The following is a 23,266-nucleotide window of genomic DNA, read 5'->3' on the forward strand; positions in this document are numbered from 1 at the left end:
CGGCGCGGTGGCTTCACTGTTTATGACGTCATGAGCTAGATCAGGCATTACCATAGACTGTAAAAAAATATGGACGTAGTGTCCGTGACGTCACCCGTAGATTTCTGAAGACCGTTTTTGAAGCCTAAAGTGGGCGGAGCCGGCCGTCGCCATCTTGGCCTCGCGTCACTCCCGGATAACAGAAAATGGGCAAAGAGGCGGGGCGTGAGTGGAGCTCAGGAGCCTGGCTATCTGAAATCACGCCCGCCTAGCTCGACGTGATCGAGTTAGCTCATATACTGTCTCTGGTTAGCTCAGGCTGGGGAGGTAATGCTATAACGTTATGCTACTTACAGTACCAAGTCTGCGACTGCACAGGGCCTCGCGCTAAAGTGACAGTTGATGATGTAAAGCCAATTAAAAGTTCCTATTTTTGCCCTTCGAAATATTATAATAGTTAAAAGACATGGCTACAAGTGAGACTGTGTATCGTGATTCTGTACTATTCTGCTAGTTGAAAATGTATTATGCAGTAACTTAATATTACTCTTGAGTGTGTGTGTGTGACAGTGATTTGTGCATACATGTCAGTCACTCTTCCGTCAGTGTAGTACCTCTGAAGAAGAAGTACAAAAAGATTAAAGAAGAATAAAGAAGAAAATAAAAGAGAGCGCTGCAGTGATTGCTTCTTTAACAGTATATTGATTCTGAATGGAGCGTATCACGGGCGCGCGCCACATACCGAAGTGTGCGATGACGTCATCACGCTGGTATGCCAAATGAAAATAATTAAATGGATTAATGCACATAACGCTCTTACTCATTTCGTTTACCTAAAGCACAAATAAGCATTTAAACAATATTAGTAATATTAAGAAAATAACATTGAACAATTCTATAATGCATTTGAAGAAATTAATGAACATAAACATCTGAAGAAATTAATAACCATAAAAATCACTATATCACACTCTCCCCCACAGGATAAGATGTCGTCCCGACATCTACCAATGCCCTTATAACTTTCTATTTCTATTCATACCCATGACATATAACATCTTTTTTTTTTCACATCATGTTTTCTCTATAATGACACTTTAAGTTCACATTTGCCCACAGTCCTTGTCAACCGATTATTTTTTTTTAAAATGTAATAGATCATACCCCATCTCAAAATAAATTCAAGTTCAGGGATTTCATCCAGTGTCCAAAAGGAGAAAAAAAAACACAAAAGTCCATTTCAGCGCACAAAAATACTTTAAAGTCTGTGCAAAAATGTTTCAAAAACTTTTTTCAAAGTGTTCACTCAATGTTTTTATAGGCCTTGCAAAACAGTCCATGTCCCTGTGGCCTAGAAACAGTCCCGTTTATGTGTACGTGCATATGTGTGCAACAGTTCTTTGTTTTTCAAAAGTTCTTTCACAGTCCATATGAACAATTAGTGTGTGTACTAGTCAGTAAGAACAATTAGTGTGTGTTCTCAATTTCTGTTTCAGTTTCAGTTCAAGTTTAATACACAGATGGTGGTCCCGGGTAGGGAAACGCCGTTGGCACCCAAGGCGTAAATGTAGGTGTCCACATGTTAGGAAAGTGTGGATCATACCCAAAACCAGTTGCTTGCACTTTGTAACAGGTAGGTGTCCCTAAACTATCATAGGTGAACTTCTTTGGTGGACGTCGTTGCCTCCCTGAGTACTGGTATCCTCTTTGCACCTCAACAGGTCTGTCACTTGACTCAATTTTCTCTGGTTCTTTCGCAGGTAAATTTTCATGTGCACTTGCTGGCTCATTTTCAATTTGTCTTCCAAGCAGTTCAAATCTGTTCTCTTTCACAGGTACATGAGCAGGTGTGGGAACATCTTGTTCCGCGTCAGCTGTAGGTAACAGTTCTAGTTCAAGCTGATTCAGTGGAGAACTATCTGATGCACTCTGATGAGCAGGTAACTCAGGAGGTGAAAACTGTATTAGCGCTTCCTCTTGTCTCTGATCATTACCACTAGGCTGCTTTCTCAACTGGCAAGGCTCAACTGGTGTATAATACTCAGAGTCACTTTCACTTTCCAACTCACTTTCTTCCATTCGGTTTACAGGTATGCTGGAGTTCCCCTGTGGCTGTCTCCGCTGTGATTTGGGTTTCGGCGTTGGATCGACTTCAAGAGGTAAGTAATCGCATGGCATCAGCAAGTTTCTGTGTAATACTCGTGACCTCCCTTTTCCTCGTTCAGGTTTTATCTCATAAATCGGCACATCCTCAGCAACTCGGCGTACAACCACATGAACTTGCTCTTCCCAATAGTTCCGAAGTTTACCTGGTCCTCCCCTCGGAGTCAGATTTCTTACAAGGACTCGACTTCCTGAATCAAGGTCTGTGTATCTCACTTTTTGATCATAATTTCTTTTATTACGCTCGCTTGCCTTTTTTGCATGTTCTCTAGCGATCTCTTGTGCTTCTTGCATCCCTTGTTTCCAAGTCTCCAGGTACTCACTTTTGTTTGTGGGCAGGCTGTCTGCATTAAGCCCGAAGAGAACATCAATGGGCAGTCTCGGGGAACGACCAAACAAGAGGTGAAACGGGGAGAAACCAGTCACTTCACTTTTTGTGCAATTGTAGGCATAGATCAACTTGTTCAATGAGTCTTTCCAACTTGATTTCTGTTTTTCAGTGAGAGTTTTCAACATTTGCAACAACGTCCGATTAAATCTCTCAACTTGCCCATTTCCTTGGGGGTGGTAGGGAGTAGTTCTTGATCCAGTGATCCCACTATACTTTTGCAATTGCCCAAACAGCTGATTTTCAAATTCTCCCCCCTGATCATGGTGTATCCTCAACGGGAACCCAAACTTGAGAGCGAAATCATTAAAGAGTCTGTCTGCCACAGTCTTGCCAGATTTTGACGTTGTTGCATATGCCTGTGCGAATCGTGTGAAATGATCGACGATGACAAGGATATATTCATATCCTCCTCTGCATTTTTCTAAGTGAAGGAAGTCCACTGACACAAGTTCAAATGGGCAAGTCGTCGTGATTGATTTAAGGGGTGCTCTTATTTCTCTGCACGGTTTCTTTTGCTTAATACAGGAGCAGGTCCTCAACACATAATGCTCAATGTCACGCTGCATGTGGGGCCAAAAGAAGCGTTCTCTCATTAAACTTGTGGTCCGATCGACGCCTTGATGTCCCATTTTGTCATGCAATTCCTCCAGTGCAATTTTCCTGTATCCCGTTGGCAATACAAGCTGAGTTCTCTGTGCTGTTTTTCTTTGCAGAATGCCATCCTCATCCAGCATCAACTTATCCCACCCTCTCATCAAACTTTTCGCTGCTGAACCCGCAGACCTCCACTGCTTAGAAGAAGGCTTTACTCCTGACTGTAAGTAACGAATTACCAACTCTATTTCGTTGTCTTCCCTCTGAGCTCTTCTGATCTCTTCTTTTGACAGGGGTCCTGCTGATGTTGTACTGGTCTCTGCACATGTTGGTGAACTCTGGCAAGCTATAGCAAAGGACCATGGTATCCCTGATTCAGACTGAACTTCCACCGCCTGTATCATGGCTCCTATTGAATCTGATGAGAGCTCCTCTGTGTATTCTGGGACATTTTTTTCCGAGAGTGTTGTCAACCTGGATAATGCGTCAGCATCAATGCTTTCCTTTCCAGGCCGATACCGGATAGTGAAGTGGAAATCAGCAAGCTCTGCGACCCATCGGCATCCCGTTGCGTTCAACTTGGCGGACGTCAAAACGTAGGTGAGGGGATTATTGTCACTGTACGCTGTAAATGTGGGCGCATAGTAAAGATAATCTCTGAATTTTTCAGTGATAGCCCATTTGAGAGCCAAGAACTCCAATTTACCACTGTGCAAATGGTAATTCTGTTCTGCTGTTGTTAATGTCCTCGATCCATAAGCAATCACTCTTAATTTCTCTTCCTGGTGTTGATACAGGACAGCTCCCAGTCCCTGATTTGACGCATCGGTGTGCAGTACAAACGGCTTTGTAAAGTCTGGGAACCCCAGCACAGGCGGCTTAACTAGACAATCAATAAGGTTTTCGAGTGTTTCCTGATGTTGCTCCGTCCATTCAACCAACTGACTTGATGGAACCACATGACTCTTGAGGTAAGTCCCTCTTTTCCCTTTACCTTTTGTTTGTACCTTGTTATTGTCACTTTTCAGCAGGCCATACAGGGGGCAAGCAATCCTCGAGAAGTCTTTAATGTAAGGCCGGTAGTAACTTAACAATCCTAAAACCTTCCTCAATTCTCCAACTGTGGTGGGTCTCTTTTCCTTCAGGGCTGTCACTGCTACAGTATCTGCTGGATCCATCCTGCTCCCTTCTTTTGAAACTATCCTTCCCAAGTTGCGGACCTCATCTTTGAACAACTCACATTTCTTTGGCTTCAATTTCACCCCATGCGACCGCAGCCGCTGTAAGACTTTTCTTACCGCCTCAACGTGCTCATCAAAGGATTTAGTGAAGACTAAGATGTCGTCGAGGTAAGGTACACAAATGTCATCTCGTAGTCCTTCCAGGCATCCTTCCATGAACTGCTGGAATGCAGCAGGAGCATTCATGAGCCCGAAGGGAATACGGACCCATTCAAATAACCCCCACGGTGTACAAAAGGCCGTCAACGGTCTACTTTCTGGTGCCATAAAACCTTGATGGTACGCCTTTCCTTGGTCCAGTAAAGAGAAACACCTATTTCCTCCCAAGCCATCCAGTATGTCCTGTACTCTGGGAATCGGTTGACGGTCAGGCACTGTTTTCCGGTTGAGGTCCCTGTAATCAATACACAACCTCAGGCTGCCATCTTTTTTTCTGACACACACAATTGGAGATGAATAAGGCGAATGAGATTTTTCAATCCACCCCTGGGCGATCAAATCATGAAGATAGTCTTTCATTTCTTGGTACAACGGTTTTGGAACAGACGTATACATTCGCACAACAGGTGTCTGATCTGTTAAACTGATGCTCAATTGTAGGTCTTTGACACACCCGATGTCCTCATCTGATTTTGAGAAGGAATCACATTCCTCTCGCAGCATTTGTCTGACTTTCTGTTGCTGCTCCAGAGACAAATAACTGTTAGACAGGATGACACTGTTGTTGGTAACACTGACTTTATTGTTTGTACTGTCCCAAGCTCAGTCTTTCCTACCAGAAGGATATCGTGTTCGGTCACATTCTGGACACTGATTTGGATCACAGGTCGGCTCCCCTTTTTCAGAGTCAAGAGTGTTTCAATGGGTTCCAGTCCATCAGGGTACTGTAGATTGACAGATGGTTCAAACAACATGACACTATCCTGCTTCATACATGGCGCTTTTACTTGACACTTGACCTGCATGATAGCATGTTTTGGCACAGTCACATGGTCTCTTGTCGTCTTAACTAAATACTCACTTGACCTTTCAGCTGTCACAAGGTTAATGAATGTTTGGACTTTACTTCTCCTCAAACTCGGAAAGGCACATCTAACAGTCTTATTCAACAGTCCTTTGCTCACATCACACTGCCCACTCGCTTCACTCTGTTTCATGACCTGCTCAATTACATTGTAACCAATGATTGGCTTGGACAACTGCTGGCCTCTTAAGACGAGTACAGGGATGACTAATTCTTTCATTTTGTTTGCAGGGGGAGCCAAGTTGAACGTGATTTCTACCCATCCTTCATAGGGCATGATGGAACCATTGGCTGCGACAAGATTCAAGTTGTCTGTGGCCTCTGTCGCTTCGGAAACTTCTCGTATTTTTACTCCAGGTATGTACTGATCCTTCCACTGTCGATCTACAATGCACACTTGGGATCCTGTGTCCCACAATGCCTCTGTTTTGTGTCCATTCAGATAACATGTCACTAAGCACTGCTTACCAACCAGGGAAGTCACAGGCGAATGTTTGTTGACTTGACACTCAGAAATTAGATTGCACTCATAAGGGATGATCTCTGGCTCCAATCCCACTCTTTCCACTTGCTGCTTTGGATACGAAGGGGACAATTTCACTTGATGGGTCACTCCCTGTCCCGCGGTGGTAACCCGTCCTCGTTTAACTGAACTCTACGCTGTGTTCGGGTACCTCTCTCTTTGCAGCCCGCCAGGAAATGTTCATTGCTGCCACAGCGGTAACAATGGGTGCACAGTTCCATCGATCTCGCTTGCTGACAATGAAAACACTGTCTTGGCCTCGAGGGGCGTGACTGTCGGTACGGCTGGAAATACTGTGATTGTGGTGTTGCGACGTATGACTGTGACTCTGCGTGAAACTGCTGTGGATTGAACCCTTGAGCTGCATACTGAGATGAACGAGTTGGTTGGAAATACTGCACTGGCATTGGACTCATCTGCCGTTGATATGGTTGTGGTGTGAAATGAGAAACTTGAAATGGGTACTGCTGTTGTTGCTCACCTCCGTTTTGACTCTGCCTCCAGGCCTGGCTCCGCGGCACCTGATTCTCCTCTGAGATGGATTGATGGACTGTTCTTAAAGTTGAGACATTGTTGACAGTGCAGCATTGTTGCGGCAGAGGTGAGGGTTGCTGCATCGATTCCTTGATCTGCTTAACTTCTTCACTTAAACTTTTCAACTGTAACATCAAATCAGATTTTGGCTGCTTTTGTTTGCTTTTTAAATGCAGAGTTGGTTCACTTAACTGAGTAACATTCACAGTGGCGCTGCGTTCACTTTTCCATTTACTCTGTCTCTCAGCCTCGTGGGAGCATGCAACATTCACCTTTTCCAGCAGTGTCTCGTCTGTGACTGTGGTGTCTGTCAGGTACGGTTGGAGATCACTCTGGATACGGTCGTTTTGTAGACCTGTTAACACAGTGTGAAGAAACATATTCTGCACAAGTGCTGGGTCGTATTTCAACCCCGACTCGTCTTCTTGTGACGCAAAGAGAATTTTCTGCCTCAAGTCAAGCACACGTATGAGGAAACTATGGGGTGTTTCTTTTGCACGTTGTGATTCTGCAGTAAGTTGCTTGTACAATTCAGTGGCATTTTTCTCTTGGTAATGGGACCGAAGAATTCGTCTCAACATTGGTAAGGTCAAATCAGTTTTCCCTTCTAAGTAGCTACGTAATTGAAGGCCTGGTGTAATGGCTCGAATAACTGAATCAACAATCTCGTGTTCTGGGTAGCCCTTATTTAGTCCGCTTTCAATTTGACGTGCCAAACTCGAAAAGGTTAATCTGTCTCTTTGGCCAGGCTCTCCGATAAAACCAGAAATCTTAAACTCCCTGTGCCACACAGCCGGTATCATTTGTCCCTGAGGGAGCAGCGAAGAGTTAACTGCTACACTGTCTGCTGATGCTGGCCTCAGCCTTGTGCTCTGTGAAACGGTTGGATGTGTTTGTACAGCAGGAAGCAGATCAGTTGTGTGCTTAATTTCTCCTGGTTGTCTTTGTACCTCATTTTCTCTTTCCTCTACCTGTCCCGGCTCTGGGCTTGGTTCACTCACGTTTACATCAGTTAACATTATTTCGCTCAATTTATCATTTATGCTTAACAGTTCAGCCATGCCTCCATCCTCAAGTTCCTCCAACTCACTTCGTAGCAGATGATTACTGAGAAGACTAACGAGAGAAAGGCGTGTGACATTTGCTTCTAAATGAATTTCAAGGAACTGACTCAGTTCAATTAATTTTCCTCTTGGCAATGTACACAGTCTCTCACCGATTTCTTCCTGAATACTTTGCAAGTCATCCATTGCTGCCGTGTTTCGCAGTGTTTCACAGTGTCGTACGTGAACTTTGACTTATCTGATTTAACTCAGCTGCCTCTGTACCTCCAGTGCATGCTCCGTTCAATCAGTTCTGACTTGTCACTTTACTCAACTGATATACATCTGGGTAGTTAAAGGATGAATGTCGCTAGGCGGTTCCCTGCCGATCGAGGTGGATAAACCGTCTGACATCTATCCCAGCGGTGCCTCCAAAATTGTAGTACCTCTGAAGAAGAAGTACAAAAAGATTAAAGAAGAATAAAGAAGAAAATAAAAGAGAGCGCTGCAGTGATTGCTTCTTTAACAGTATATTGATTCTGAATGGAGCGTATCACGGGCGCGCGCCACATACCGAAGTGTGCGATGACGTCATCACGCTGGTATGCCAAATGAAAATAATTAAATGGATTAATGCACATAACGCTCTTACTCATTTCGTTTACCTAAAGCACAAATAAGCATTTAAACAATATTAGTAATATTAAGAAAATAACATTGAACAATTCTATAATGCATTTGAAGAAATTAATGAACATAAACATCTGAAGAAATTAATAACCATAAAAATCACTATATCACATCAGCGCGGCATCGCTCGTCAAGTTCGTAGAGAGCTTATTCAGTACATTTTAAATTCTGATTTTGGCCGCCTCTCAAATGGGTTAAATCATAGATATACTGCCTATGAAGATCAAGTAAATGCTCTAGTCTAGAAAATCCGCGCTCATTCAAGGATGTGCATTTATAGCATGGACGGAGAAAGCGCCGACGCCTGCATGATTTCATCTGACGGTACATAAGCATATTATAATCTATCTGTTCCGTGAGAGCAGAACGAACGAGCCTTTATTGACGTTTTTAAATCTGAAAACTTCAAAAAGCAACGAAATTGTCAGACATCTATTCACAGAGGAAAACAACTGAAATACAGCGCTGGTTGTTCTCTCGAACGATACTCGACGACAACGACCGAATCCTAAGCCGTGGGCGAAGTAATGGGTGTATTAAATTGTATGAAATAATCCCGAAAAAAAGCACAAACACTGCAGAGATGGCAAGTTCAGCAGCTAAAATTTGCTGAGGTGAAGTGACGGCTAACAGCAGACAAACGGCTAGCATTGACGTCAGCGGCAATCCACCTGTCACTCAAGTGGCCATGCCACACCCTTAATTATGCAGAACTCTAAATATTAATCAACTAAACGGATGAGTTATAAAAAAATTCACCCCCCTCACAGTTGTCATGAAGGGCAAACTTAGCTGTATAGACCAAAGCCACATACAGACACCAGGCTGTAAATACGTTTTTTTCTGCTGTAAAATTTGGCATTTTAACATGGGGGAGATACAGATTTGACTCCCTTTTGACAACAGCCTCAAGCGGCTAGTCAATGAATTGCAGTTTAACTCACTTCCGTGTTGGTTTCAAGAGAGAGACGGGGAGGTTGCCGCTTGGGCATTGCATTACCTAGAATTCCGTTCTCTGTTTCCATAACAACCTCCTTTGACAACAGTAAACTAACGTTCATTCCTACTGACTAAATCCCGGTTTGCATTTGTGCCCTGATACGTTTAAAGTGTAAATATTAGAAACGTACATTAGGAAAGTTAGATAAACAGTTGGGCGATGGGCAGAGACTATTACGCTCTTTTGGAGATAAACCGCAACGCCACTGATGCTGACATAAAGAAGGCGTAAGTTACGTTTTGTTTAATTTCTAAGTAGTTTTGTTAATATATATAAATTCAATTAAAAGCAGATAAACTAGTCAATAATGTGGTTTACGTTCATCTTGAGGAATCATTTGCTAGCAGCAGATTGTTTTTATTCCGGTATAATCAGGTATCGGCGGCTCGCGCTGAAGCATCATCCGCGCAGCAGCAGCCACGCGCGCGACGCCGAGCGCTTCACTGTGCTCGCGGAGGCGTTTGACGTGCTGAGCGACCGTGAGTTCACTAGACAAACTCATATACATCCACAAAATACAAAAAACACCTTGCAACAGCACTTGAATATTCGACATAACGTTATTAAACGTTTTTTATATTATATTACTATTTTGCGACGTGTTTCCCAGCTGTATTTTAAGTTTTTGGTTCCCAGAAAGTTCTGGCAGGCTAGTTTATATTTATAAGAATACAACCTAAAAATAACCTTTAGAGAACGTCGTGTATCACATAAAAACGTAAATGTTTGTTTGTTATTTAAAAAAGAAAAAAGAAAAAACGTTCATACAACGTTAAGCTTTGGCTCCCAAACATAACCAAAATGGAACCATACACTAACGTGTGGGGCATGTTCTGCTTTTGCTGTGCTGTACACTACTTCATATTACTATGCTCCTGCCACTGTATTGTGTAAGGAAAACAGCACATAGTACACAGTTCAGGCCTCAATTTGTTGTTTCCTGGTAAGTTGGTGATGGCTTTTCTCATGCAATGCAGCTCGTAAAAAGGCCACTTATGATAAGTTTGGAGAGGAGGGTTTAAAAGGAGGAATCCCATCTGAGCTGGGAGCGAATGGCGCCTGGTCATCAGGATACGTCTACCATGGAAATGCAGATGAAACATTCCGACAGTTTTTCGGAGGAGATAATCCTTTTGCAGGTAATTTTTATAGTATGATTTTATTTTATTTTATTTTTTGTATGGTTTTAATTGACATTTTAAAAGACAAGCTCGTTCAATCTATGTTCATAATGCCATGGTGTTTTGAAGAACCCAAGCTTTGATTAGTAATATCTGCTAACTCATTCTCCGTAGATTTCTTCACTGGTGATGGCAGTGAGGTCAACACAGCTTTTCAGAGCTTGCGTGGGCAAAAAGAAAAGTTACAGGATCCACCAATAGAGAGAGACCTTTATCTTGCATTGGAGGACCTTTATTATGGATGCACTAAAAAAATTAAGATATCCCGTAGGGTAAGTTCTGCAGACAAGGGTAAGGATAAAATCATATGGACTCATGAGAAATTAATTTCATAAATTGATACAGGTCATGAATGAGGATGGACACACATCCAGCATAAGAGACAAAATTTTAACCTTCACTGTAAAAGCAGGATGGAACGAAGGGACACAGATCACGTTTCCAAAAGAGGGAGACCAGGCATGACAGAACACATTTTTATCACAATTTTGTTTTGTCGTGGTTGTAAATAAATCTTGGTCATAACAGAATTGAATCTTTTTCTCCACAGGGACCAAACAACATCCCAGCAGATATTGTGTTCATCATACGCCAAAAGCATCACCCACGCTTTGTCCGCCAAAATGATTATCTGTACTACACAGCAAATATTTCTCTTGAGAAGGTGAGAATGTTTTAGCATATTTCAGCAGATTTAAATATACATGTTTTCACACTCTAATAGATCATGTCCAGAGAGGCGTTCCATCTTTTCCGTCTAGTTTTCATGCTGAATATGTGATGGGGTCTCAATTGGACCAACATGTTAAAAATGAATAGTTCCACTCTAAATGTAAAATTTTTAAATTGAATTGTCAGTTTAAGTTTCGTAAATCCAACTTTGTCTTTGAATATATGGTAACTCTACAGGCTTTGACTGGTTTCTCAGTAGAAGTTGAGACACTAGATGGCAGGCTTCTCAACATCCCCATTAATGACATTGTGCAGTGAGTAAAACATTGATCTTTTTTTAACAAGCACATTTATACGTTAGTCGGCAGAACTTCTGAACAAAGTTCATATTTAAGAGTTTCATTTTAATTTCTTTGCACTACAGCCCTCAGTACACCAACGTCGTGACCGGGGAGGGAATGCCACTAGCCAACAACCCATCCAAGAGAGGCGACCTGATCATTCGCTTCGTTACACATTTCCCAGAGAAGCTCTCGGCTGAAAAGAAACAGCTTCTAAAACGAGCCCTTTCCTCAAAACTAATCCAGACTTCTTAAAGTCCATTCAGTCATTAGAAATGTTGATTCTGAGGATTAAACACAAAGAGATTTAAACAGGTGTTTTTTTAATAGCCTAATTTTATTTCACAGATTCTGAAAGACAGAAGAACCATGTAAAAGCCAAAGATCAAGTTTAATAGACATGTAAACAATTCACACAGAAAATCTAAAGTCAAGAGAAAGTTAGAACCACATCAGCAAAGCTCAACTAAGCATTCTATGCTCTTAAAGAGGAGTGACCCAGTTATGGCGAGCTGCCATCAGGGCCCGTTTCAGCTGTTCATAGGTGACAAACATAACCACGTTCCAGGAGCCCAGCCTCAGAAACGATGGCATGAATCTAAAAAGAAAACAAACAGATGTCAATTATACATTCATCCTCCAATCATTACAGTAAAGCTGTAGTTGGTCAAGAAAACCGACCCCTTGTAAAAAGCCTTTGGTCCCTCTTTAGCGAACATGGCTACAGCACAGTTGAGGGCGCTGCTGTACTGGCCCTGGGCGGAGTTCATGTATCTTGTCTTCACAACATCAACAGGAGAAGCAATAACTGTGGTGCAGAAACCAGCTCCAAATGCAGATGTGAAGTGGCAGGGAAGATCATCTGTGAAGAAGAGCAGCTATAAATGTTTCTGTTTTAGTCTTACTCAAGTTTGCAATACTTTTTTTGCAGCCTCATCTTACCAGTCATCAGCATTGATTTTATAAGTGCATCTTTGATGAGGTCATAGGTCACCAGCTCAGTGCAGTTTACAATGGCATTGCGGGTGATGTTTGGGCCAGTTCCTTTAAAAGGATAGAAAGGGTAGTATAAATTAGAAGGGAGAGAATAAGTTAACAACAACAACAAATGTATAACAATAAATTACACAATATATTTAATGCACTTTAGGTACATATATTTTGTTCATTACTTACAAAAAAAAATTGAAGTTATAAACGCAACTAATAAACTTAGTTATTTTATTACATACTATTAGTAGTAATTAAAAAAAAAACTGCATTAAAATAATTTGTATATTTAAAAAGTATTATTAGTAGTGGTAATAGTATAATAAAATTAAAATATTTTTAGAAGTATTATGAAATAAATGTAATTAATGAAATAATGTTTATTAAATTTAACAAATAAAAATTTAGTTATATTATTAATAAAATAAGTTACTTTATTTACATTAGTAAAATAAACTATGCATTAAAATAAATGTTGTAGTAATAAATTTAAATGTATAATTTTTTTAAAAACTTAAATGTTTATTAATTACACTTAATACGAATGTAGTTGTAACTACTTTTGTTAAATTTATATAAAAAGAATTAATAAACATTTAAAAATGTATAACAAGTTGTATATATGCATGTATAAAAAAAAAAACACAACATTGACATAATTGGGCCCCACGCTCACCTTTCCACAAACCACGAAACCCTTCTTCCTTTGCAATGGTCCGATATGCATCCATCGTGCCTTGGTAACGTTTATTGGCCCCGGCGCTGATCTGAGCCTGAAACCGTACCTTCACCACATCTGTGGGTTGGGCCAAAGCCACTGCCATGGCTCCAGTCGTACAGCCGGCCATCAACCTACTGCCAATCCCGACGTCTAATAAAGGAAAATGCATTGAAATGGGGTTAATATGAGAGGTCTTGCATTAAAAAAAAAAAAAAAAATTATAATAATTTCCTATTATCTCTGCATACAAGTGTAGAGCACATGGAATGAACTTACGATCTGAGCCTTTGGTGTAGAACTGCTTGACTGAATCATAGAGGCCAATGCGTACAGAGGCAAAGCTCATCTGACGCTGCAGTCCCGCAACCAACCCGTTGTAGAGACTTCGTGGCCCCTCAACACGCACCATGGTGCTGATCGTGCCAAACACTCCACGATATTGCACCGGACCATGGCCTGTGTTCGCAGGACCTTTGGTCTCCCCTTGAATCTGTACAGAACAAAAGGTGGATGGAGAAACTTTACAGAATCACAGGGGAGGGAAGCAGCATCTTCAGGTTAAAAAGGGTCCACAGTGATCCTGGGGCAGCAAGGACAATCATCAAGGCCTGGACCTGCTTACGTTGCTAGTGTAAAAAGAGTCAAAAGAAATATAGAGCTGACATCAGTATGGGTGTGACTTTAAACAATCCAACTGAAAGAAAAGATTAGTTTGTTTTTGTTGCTGCAAATTGACCTGGATTGAGTCATCACACGTGTCTGTTGTCTCCAGACTCAACCGCTGACTCAACCTGTCACTCAAGCAAAGTTTTGTCATTTAAACAAGTTCCACACAACAAAGACTCACCTGAAGTCTAACTTTTGCTGTGTCCAATGGAAACGTGAAAAGGTCTGCAATGCAGGCTGCGGTTCCCGCACCAATAAACTTTACAGTGGCTGTAGGAGGCACATCACCAGCTCTGAATCCAACCATGTTTAATTGAAGTCAGAATCACGGGAAGTCAGGAATGTAAAAGATGAAATGGAATGTGTTGTTGAAAACCAATGAAGTGAACACAAGATAGGTGGACTCCACCCTAACCTGGATAAGGAAGACACATAATATTATTCACTCTTTGTAAAGCTTATGGCATTCATGGAATGTTTTTTTTAATAAGGGTTATTATGCAAACTTAAGCCATTTTTAATTAGCTTAGTTTTAGATATTTTTAAGCCATTTGGAGTGGGACAACACATGTACTCGGTCAACAGACAAAAACAGGAACATCATGTTCTTTCTGACATGCTAATCTATAAGCTGACGTCATCATCCTGTTTGCATCTGCGTGGGGGTTTTGTTGACTTTCTATCACACAAAGGAACTTCAACAAAGGAATTGCAGATACGCACAAAGTGCGAGATTATATAATGGTTACGCGATATTAAATCAACGATATCAACTATATTGGTTAAAACAAAAGAATAAACGCTTTTGGGAAACTTACCGGTTTGGATGAGAACTTCAAGATTCTCTAAAAGCATCTCTTTGGTTGAAATTACTTTCAACTTGAATTTTGTTGCCGTGTTCTTCCATAAAGAAACGTTTATCCCCCGTACAAATAAAAAACATACTCCAAAGTCTGAAAGACAAAAACTCCGTATTACATAACGTTACAGCTCAGCATCACTTCAAATAAACAGAAAATACTTTAGCTAGTAGAGGAGAAAGTCTGTTCGTAGTATGTATGTAAGTTCAAAATACTCACCTTGAACAAAAATGTATAAAGTATCTATGAATAAAAGTGTTTAATGAAGAAGAAGAAAAAAATAACCTCCTTCGGAAAGTTAACAGTTAAAAACCACAGGTGCTCTGCTCTGCTCCGAACGCGGTAGCGACCCTTTTTAACTCCTTCGAGGAAGCCACGTGACACATGTGACGCGTCATTCGGCGCATAGTAGTTAACGCCTCTTCTGGTTTTACTGATAAACACCTATTTCCAACGCTCATCTTTCATTGTTTTCGATGTAGGTTATTAAACCAGAAACCTATGTGTTATTTGAAGAAGTTTATCAGCATACGAAATATGAACAATGTTTTAAATGCCAGGTAAATTCTGCTAAACGTTCACTTAAAAAAAACACGACGGACAGGCGTCACGCTACTTTTAAATACACCGGGGTTTGTTGTCACAAGGGCTTTATCTCAGTAACTGAGCCGTCGAGTCAAAATACCAGTATGCAGTTGTGCATTTGCTCTAGTTTAAATGTGTTGAATGTTAGTTTAATAGATGTTGGTGTTTCATCGTAATTGTTTTGTGTTTCGGAATTGTAAACTTGGTCCAGTGACAACATGGCAATATTTTAAAGTATGCTTATACACATGAAATTGACTTGCAAAAACAAATATATCCTGAGAAATATTCCTTAAGAATTAAAGTGTGACAACTAGCCCCAGACTCCCCATGTGAATGAAACGCTGAGTCATTCTGAATCATTATGCGATGTAGTTATACATATGTTTTTCATAAAAGTGGGCTTTCAGTTCTCCCTTTTTTCAAGACACATCCCCTGGATTTGCTTTTTCACATTGGTATTATTTGGTATTAAGTTAATTTTTATGAATTATCAGTTTCATGTAAATAATTCATCTTAATATCCTCATAGCCTATAACCAAAAGCATCTTAACTACATACTTTATTACATACTGAACTCCCTCTCACCATTATAGAAGAAAATGCTGCTGGTTAAGTTTCATGGAGGTATGTTATTGTGGAACTATGTTGGAGAAAGTTCAACTTCATGCAAAACAAAATAATTATGTTCACCTGAGACATGGGTTAAAACCTGCAGTGACACGTGCTTCATGAACTGCACACTGTTGCTTATTATTGTGTGACCATCAGGCCTGATCTCAGGTCAATTCAAGGGTCACATTCAGAGAGTCTTCAGAGAGCATCAGGCATCTCTTCTGTCACACGTCCTTGTCTTCCTTTTTTGTCACCCACTTCACAGATTTGCATTTGTCTTCTGATTGTTAATTGGGCAAATGCACTTCCTCTTTCCCTCAAGTGAACTTCACAGCTCCGTTCTAATGAAGATTTTGTTTGTCTGTCTTTTATAGGTCAGCACGAGAGCTCGGAAAAGCAGTTTGAAGACACTTTCTGATCCTTTGTCATGTGAAAGCCATTTGTGATGTGCTCTCTGTTGATTTGATCATTGAACCTGATTAAATGACTTGGGTTCAGAGTCAAATGCATGTGATCTAAATGAGTTGCATGTTCATGGTTTGATACTTAAAACAGTTTAGACCTTTTATCAAAAGAAATAGGTATATCATAAAAAAAACCTTTATTTTCCAATAATGTACAGTTTACAGTTTATAGTATAAATATTCATTCAGTTATTAAAGCTATGGACCCGTTTTCATGACATTTTAAAAGCGCATACATAAACAGTGAACTCTAATGCAAATACCACCTCTCTCAGTGTACCATGACACTGAAACTAAGACAAAATATGCACATTCTGCTTTATCAGCCCTGCATCTCATGATATTTGGTGACTCATCTCTTTCATTTTTGATGAGCTTGACCTTTGGCCTTTAAAAGTTGCAGCATTTTTTCAGTGATAAGACTTAACCGTGAATCCCTCTGTTCTCTGCTCTCTCTTCAATCAAAATCAGAAGATACTGACAATGTCCATTCAGAAAGGTGACTCCCATGAGTGCTGCATTTTAGTCATACATCTCTTGATTTGCTCGTAGGAGACGAACATCACAATGTTCCAGGATCCCAGGCGCAGGAAGGAGGGCACGAAGCTGTTGGGGAAGATGAAGATGTCACATTCATGGTACTGAAAATAAGAATGTGTGCATTGGTTTACAGCATGATTTTTCTTACCCCTTATAGAAAGCTTTTGGTCCCTCTTTGGTTAGCATAGTGAGGGCACAGTTAAGTGCACTGCGGTACTGGCCTGTAGATGAGTTCATGAAGCGGGTCTTTACCACATCTACTGGAGACGCCACAATCGTGGTGCAGAAGCCAGCGCCGAATGCAGCAGTAAAGTGGCACGGTAGGTTATCTAAACAGGGCACACATGTTAGACAACAAGTACAGAAAAATAACCATAATGAAAGCATATTCGTATGGTAGCATACCTGTCATGAGGTCGTATTGTAATATGAGTTCCTTGATGATGTCATAAGTAACCAGCTCTGAGCAGTTCACGATCGCGTTCCTTGTGATGTTTGGCATGCAGCCTAAAATAGAGAAAAACATGCATGTTTATCTCCACTAGAACACATCCACTTAGAATGGCATGTGAAAGCTGAAGTTAAAGGGAGAGTGCATTGAAAAATTACAATTGTGTCATAATTTACTCACCCTTATGTCGTTTCAAGCCTGTATGACTTTATTTCTTCTGCAGGACCAAAAAGAAGATATTTTGTCTCAGTGTATTTTTATCCATACAATGAAATTCAGTGGCGCCCAATGTTTTATACAGTGCAATTTTAGTATTATTTTAGTATTTATTAATATTTTGAATTGGCTTTTATTTTTTTACATTTTCAGATTTCATTTTGATTTAGTATGTGCTTTTGTCAATTGTATTACTTTTTAAATTTAATTAGCTTTAATTTATTTTTATTTCAGTTTTAGCTTTTGTAATTTTTAGTACTTTTTAAGTGTAAGTTTTTCATCTAATATTTATATTTTATTTTATTTCACTTACAGATTTTTATTAGTATTTTTAGCTATAGGTAACAATAACAACACTGGCTTGGACCCCATAAACTTACATTGTGTGGAGAAAAACAATGGAAGCATTCTTCAGAATATCTTCTTTGTTCCCAATAAATTCAAACAGGTTTGGAATGAAACGAGGGTGAGTAAATGATGATAGGATTTTTTGGGGTCTTTTGCTCACCTTTCCATAGCCCTCGAATACCCTCATCGCGGGCGATAGTCCGATATGCATCCATTGTGCCGTTGTATCTTTTTAATCCATCAGACTGACGCACTTGAGCCTGAAAACGCACTTTTACGACATCTGTGGGCTGTGCAAAAGTGACAGCCATGGCCCCGGTGGTGCAGCCAGCCAGCAGGCGAGTCACTATGCTCGCATCTGAGAAGAAAAGAGCAGAGTGTTAGTCTGTCTATAATCATTTCTGTCTCTATTTAAACAAACAGTCTGATACTCACTCTCAGATCCTCTGGAGTAGAATTGCTTCATTGAGTCGTAAAGGCCGATACGAACAGATGCGAAGCTCATCTGACGTTGGAGTCCTGCCACCAGGCCGTTGTACAGACTCCTTGCGCCCTCTGTGCGCACCATAGTGGTGATGGTGCCAAATACTCCACGGTATTTCACCACGGCTGATCCTGATGTAGCTATAGACTCTCCCTGGATCTGAAATAAGATGTACTGATGAAAGCCATGACAGATGGATCAAAATGCTTTTTTTTTTTGTTATTTGATTGTTACTGCAACTCTTACCCCCAGTTTCACAGACTAAAATGCATGTTTGAGCTGTTTTAACTGAAAGCAACTGGCATATCTTAAAATATGTCAGTCCCATTGTTTTGTCTCAAGATTCACATCAGTAATGTTTTTTTCTAAGGCATGTTTATAAAAGCTACTTAACTGTTTAAATTACCTAATTGATCTAAGTTCTAATTCTGGCTTAATCTAAGCCCTGTTTATGAAACCGGGCCTTAATGTATAAAAAATGATATACTTTATGCAATGCTTTTTAATAAGTCCTCACCTGAAGTCTCACTTTTGCTGTGTCCAGGGGGAAAGTGATCAGGTCAGCAAAACATGCTGCCGTACCGGCTCCAAAAAACTTCACAGTGGCAGTTGGTGGCAGATCGGTAGGTTTTATTCCAACCATTTTTCTGTGCTTCTGATAGCAGCAAGAGAATGTTACTCTTTTTTACAGAACTACTTGTGTTTCCCTACCTGAGGGAGAATAAGAAGCAGACCAAAAGTAGTTAAGATTCATCACCTCAAATGAATGTTGATTCAGATTAAGAATTCTAAATAAACATTTAATTTACCTCAGCTGATTCACGATCAAGTTTCTTCCAAAAGGATAACTCTCTTGCCTTTTGTTTTAAATGTTTCAACACATTTGGCCATAAAAAATTGTGGCTCAATGTCCCAAAGCAGCATTCCAGCAGCACAAAACTACAGAGAAACATTTAGGATCAATACCCATCATATGTTGATTGGTTGTTATAGAAAAAGCCTGACTGTAAACTCAATATCTCTCATTACTTCAGCTCTGGGTACCCAGAAACATATAAATTAGCATACAATATTGTGTGAAATATAAGAAAATACAGTGTGCTCACCAACCTTGCGGTAATATGAAATTGTTAGTCCAAATTGTACTGACAGAAAGCAGAATAATTATTTCCATCTGGGGGTTAATCCATCGAGTGTGTTTTCCACCTGAGTATGATGGAAACGGTCTGTCAAACTCTGAATTTATAGGCGCATGTGCCGGTTGCAGCCAGTCCCATGTATTCCTTTCATCACACGACTCTAATTTTAACTTTGTGTGGTGGGACAGTGTACACTTGTTTACTAGTTAGTAGTTTACCGATAGGGTTGTTGTCTGTTCTCCATACTAAAGGTACACACATATCAGTAAAAAAAGACATATTGTCTTTTTTTGTTCAGTGCCCGTGAAAAACAAAAAGATATATGTGTGTGTGTGTGTGTGTGTGTGTCTGTGTGTATGTGTATATATTTATGTATCAAATTATATAAATTGCACGTAATATTATTCAATTTTGAGAATTGCAGATTGTTATTAATTTTATTATAATTTTATATATATTTTTATTTTTATAAATAACACAAGCAAAATATCATTTTGGAAATATTTTCTTGTGCATGTCCATTTAAAATGATTCATTTATTTTTTATTGTTTTTAATTGTTTATTGTTTTCTACAAAGATAGATGACATGGGCCTCAGTCATGTGTTGCTGTACCATCGCTTTGTCACCTTTCCCCCACTTCCCAAAACACCTCTGGGGGAATTTTTGCACTGTAATCTGAGTGCGATCTCATTGGCTGCTGAGATTGCCATGGTTCATCCTATCAGAGAGGGGCTTGTCAATTTGACTTAAGCACTTAGGGATAATTTTCATTTCTGCTCTTTACAGAAAAGGGATCAGTGTTTCAAGTAATGTTGCCATCAGTTTATTAAAAACACAATGGTTTTTCCATCCATTTTTTCTTTGCTGGATAAAGAGAGAGCAGCGCCTTTACGTAAATATGCCTGACACCCGTGCCAGAGGAAAACAATATGTACCATGATGCTGCTCCGCCCCAAACTTGTTAAAGTTGTATAAGCTGTTCGGGGAACGCCACTCTATACAGCCAATCTGTGCATGTCTCTGGGAGGGAGTGAATGTGTGCATCTGCTAACAGTAAATCAGGAACCTCTGTAGTCTGGATGAATGCAGCCATTTTAAGGACATTACACTGAAAAAAACTTTATCATATGTTCATAGATTTTATATATTTATATAATACTGTGATCTAAGAGGAATAAGTTAGCAAAAGACTACCCTAAAAAAATATTTTGAAACTGAGCTTAAAATAGTCTATGATTACATGATAATAATTTATTATCATTTGGCTGCTATGTAAATGGAGTGACGTGACAGTGGCATTATCATGTTTCAGTAAATGCTGGGAAATATTTGCTGTCTTGACCTGCCGTCTGAAAGCTGCAGTAGGTGGAAGATCGGAGGAAAGATAAAGGCAAAACATCCATCACAACCCTGTTTGTTTGAGTGCATGAGATCAGGACATTCAAAGTGCTGCGTTATGATATTTGAAAATGAAATCTGAACTGCCACAACCTGCTGCTGTTTGCTACCAGCATTCCCAGGAATGTGTGACAAATGAGCTCAATGGGTTTGCATCACTGGCTAAGACACATGTGATTTGCATCTTTGTAAACCTTGATCACTGGCTAAACAACCTTGTTATATTCTTACCTTCTGTATTTTCAAGATTTGTTTGTGTGTGTGGTTTTCTACTCTTGAGTCACTTGCACCCTTTTCTGCATTGTTTGGTCTGTAATCTGATGCCCTATCTCTGCTGTCTGCATCCAGCTAGAACCAGTTTCTTCAACGTACCCTGTGATCTTTCAGCTTCTGAAAGAGGTAAACAAACCCCTGTGTCCTACCAGACACTCAGAACGCCCACTACTGAAAGCAGATACATCCTCGACTGACGCAGACGCAGACATGAATTCATGCCTACCATAGACAGCTGCCACCGAGACCTGCCTTGAGTATAAATACATATTTCCTCTGAAAGGAACAGGCACATCTATATATATCCTCCCGGCATTAAAACAAAAGTCAGTAGGTCACACTATGGAAACACAAGTATCTCGTCAAAACTCCATGTTTGGTCATTTATCAGTGGCCCACAAAAAGTATTTGGACTCTTAAAATGTCTTAATGGTAGATAAAATATCAAATCAAGTTGCATCAAGCTAGATCTTTTCTACTAATTGAATTTGCAATGACTTTAACCATCGATTTCCAACATTTGACAACCATAAAATATCCAAATACATTTATTTTCTTGATTTTGAACTGTGTATTTATTGTTTCATGCACAAGCAATTAAATTGTTTTTTCTTTAAATGGCACTTGGTTTTGCTATTGAATGCAAAGGCATTCATAACATTTTAAGCATGCTAATCACAAGGACAAAGCTTTAGACAGTTAACACAATTAAGATTTAATGCACAGGAAAATTTCAGGTATGTTTTTACATTACAGGAATTTTAATTTTGTAGCTCTAGTGATTTTCTTGACCTCCTGAAGGTCCTAAAAGGTGCATTTATAATCCTGAAGCATGTGTGTGCACATTAACGTCACTGCTGACTTCACTGCTGGATTGTTTTCTTTTCCTCGCGTCATTCTTAATATGGCTGTCCCATCATGTCACATCATATCACCTGTCCCATCATGCCACATCATTCTCTGCATGCTATTGCTGTGTCAGCTGGCAGAGTACATGGAAATCCATGGCACTCTAGTCATTTGTGCCCTCTTCTTTATACATAACTAATTTACTATATAAAACTATATATATATTATAATATATTATAACTATATAATATATAATTTATAAAATTACTTCCACAGAGAATTGCAACAATTCAGTACAATGTAGCTGCTGTCCAAAAGACATTGCTGAATTGTTTGTTGTTCTACTTGTCCACATAGTTTCATTTTGCGTTTTTACCTTATTTTCAGCAAAAATCAATCATGAGATGGTTTAAAATCACAGATAATTTCATATCAGTACATGTATCTTTCTTAATGAGTGAAATACAAGGAAATATTTATATTTGCAGTAAATGATCAGTATTAATTATAAGTGTCATTCAAATATGAATAACAAAACAAATGTGTATTTCTCTAAGTCCAAGTTCCTGCAAGTGTGTGCTGGTGTGGGTAACACTTTACAATAAGGTTCCATTTGTCAACATTAGTAAGCTTCCTTATCACCCAATCCAATTGGTTGTTTGGGATGGCAAGGAACATTTTGCATGTGTCAAAGGAATGAAGAAAAAGAATGACCAGGGATGAAGAGAAATTAGCAATTGCCTGGAGTTTTGAATGGGAGATCTGGCTTATCTGGTCTAAAAAATAGACAGATAAAAATAATATCATTTTTTCATGTTTCATGCATATGCAATGAAAAAAAGAATACTAAAGTTTTTAAACAACAGAAGGAGATATGACCATGTTTCACTGGACATTCAAAGCAACCAAAATGTTACAGGATTATAATTTTCAGATTGCTTGCCTATCATAAACTTTCCTAATACGCCCTGTCATGACTTTCAGCAGATTTTATGATGTGGTAATTCACCTAAATAGCTGCAATTTTAGTCAGTCCACAATTCTTGATAAAAAAAGACTGTACATCTGCTTTTATTATTTAAATGACTTACAAACCTACATGTCAAGCTCATAAACTTATGTAATACTGGCTCTAAATGGCACACAGCATCTGGAATGATTTTGGCTCCAGCCAATAGGCTTTTTTAAACACACTCTGCCCTCCTCATTATCCAAACTTCATTGAAAGGAAAAAGACCACCTCAGTACACAACACATAAATAGGTCCACTTTAATAGCTGGTGCTTTT

The 23,266-nt window shown here is 39.7% G+C and overlaps 3 protein-coding genes across 3 annotated transcripts; 1 reads left to right on the forward strand and 2 right to left on the reverse strand.

Moving 5' to 3' along the window:
- The first annotated feature begins 9,130 nt into the window (after nt 1-9,130).
- dnajb13 (DnaJ heat shock protein family (Hsp40) member B13) lies at nt 9,131-11,716 on the forward strand. Its single transcript, XM_079861945.1, has 8 exons — nt 9,131-9,409; nt 9,558-9,661; nt 10,160-10,321; nt 10,478-10,635; nt 10,709-10,822; nt 10,914-11,027; nt 11,273-11,349; nt 11,460-11,716. Exons 1-8 carry the CDS (start codon nt 9,342-9,344, stop codon nt 11,629-11,631), a joined length of 969 nt encoding a protein of 322 aa, XP_079718071.1. The 5' UTR covers nt 9,131-9,341; the 3' UTR covers nt 11,632-11,716.
- Nucleotides 11,717-11,741: 25 nt separating this feature from the next.
- Nucleotides 11,742-14,976, reverse strand: ucp2 (uncoupling protein 2). The gene is made up of 8 exons (XM_079861946.1): nt 14,833-14,976; nt 14,572-14,706; nt 13,935-14,168; nt 13,364-13,577; nt 13,043-13,237; nt 12,319-12,420; nt 12,058-12,238; nt 11,742-11,974 (listed from the first exon to the last, which is right to left on the reverse strand). The coding sequence occupies exons 3-8, from the start codon at nt 14,058-14,060 to the stop codon at nt 11,860-11,862; spliced, it is 933 nt and encodes a 310-aa protein (XP_079718072.1). The 5' UTR covers nt 14,061-14,168; nt 14,572-14,706; nt 14,833-14,976; the 3' UTR covers nt 11,742-11,859.
- A 1,422-nt stretch (nt 14,977-16,398) lies between these two features.
- Nucleotides 16,399-19,796, reverse strand: ucp3 (uncoupling protein 3). Its single transcript, XM_079860332.1, has 8 exons — nt 19,428-19,796; nt 19,127-19,256; nt 18,835-19,028; nt 18,269-18,476; nt 17,994-18,191; nt 17,224-17,325; nt 16,967-17,147; nt 16,399-16,884 (listed from the first exon to the last, which is right to left on the reverse strand). Exons 3-8 carry the CDS (start codon nt 18,958-18,960, stop codon nt 16,770-16,772), a joined length of 930 nt encoding a protein of 309 aa, XP_079716458.1. The 5' UTR covers nt 18,961-19,028; nt 19,127-19,256; nt 19,428-19,796; the 3' UTR covers nt 16,399-16,769.
- Nucleotides 19,797-23,266: the final 3,470 nt, after the last annotated feature.

The sequence above is a fragment of the Squalius cephalus genome (assembly GCF_949319135.1).
Source record: "Squalius cephalus genome assembly, chromosome: 24".
Classification (NCBI taxonomy): Eukaryota; Metazoa; Chordata; class Actinopteri; order Cypriniformes; family Leuciscidae; genus Squalius; species Squalius cephalus.

Bases quoted from the DNA above. Each gene is read 5' to 3' on its own strand.
- dnajb13 (XM_079861945.1), top strand. From the start codon at position 9,342: ATGGGCAGAGACTATTACGCTCTTTTGGAGATAAACCGCAACGCCACT. The intron at 10,636-10,708 runs GTAAGTTCTGCA...AAATTGATACAG, and splicing joins AAATTAAGATATCCCGTAGG to GTCATGAATGAGGATGGACA. The intron at 11,350-11,459 runs GTGAGTAAAACA...TTTGCACTACAG, and splicing joins CCCATTAATGACATTGTGCA to CCCTCAGTACACCAACGTCG.
- ucp2 (XM_079861946.1), bottom strand. From the start codon at position 14,060: ATGGTTGGATTCAGAGCTGGTGATGTGCCTCCTACAGCCACTGTAAAG. The intron at 12,421-13,042 runs GTGAGCGTGGGG...ATCCTTTTAAAG, and splicing joins GTTTCGTGGTTTGTGGAAAG to GAACTGGCCCAAACATCACC. The intron at 11,975-12,057 runs GTCGGTTTTCTT...TTTTCTTTTTAG, and splicing joins CCAAAGGCTTTTTACAAGGG to ATTCATGCCATCGTTTCTGA.
- ucp3 (XM_079860332.1), bottom strand. From the start codon at position 18,960: ATGGTTGGAATAAAACCTACCGATCTGCCACCAACTGCCACTGTGAAG. The intron at 18,192-18,268 runs GTGAGTATCAGA...TTTTCTTCTCAG, and splicing joins CTACTCCAGAGGATCTGAGA to ATGCGAGCATAGTGACTCGC. The intron at 17,326-17,993 runs GTGAGCAAAAGA...TCTCTATTTTAG, and splicing joins TATTCGAGGGCTATGGAAAG to GCTGCATGCCAAACATCACA.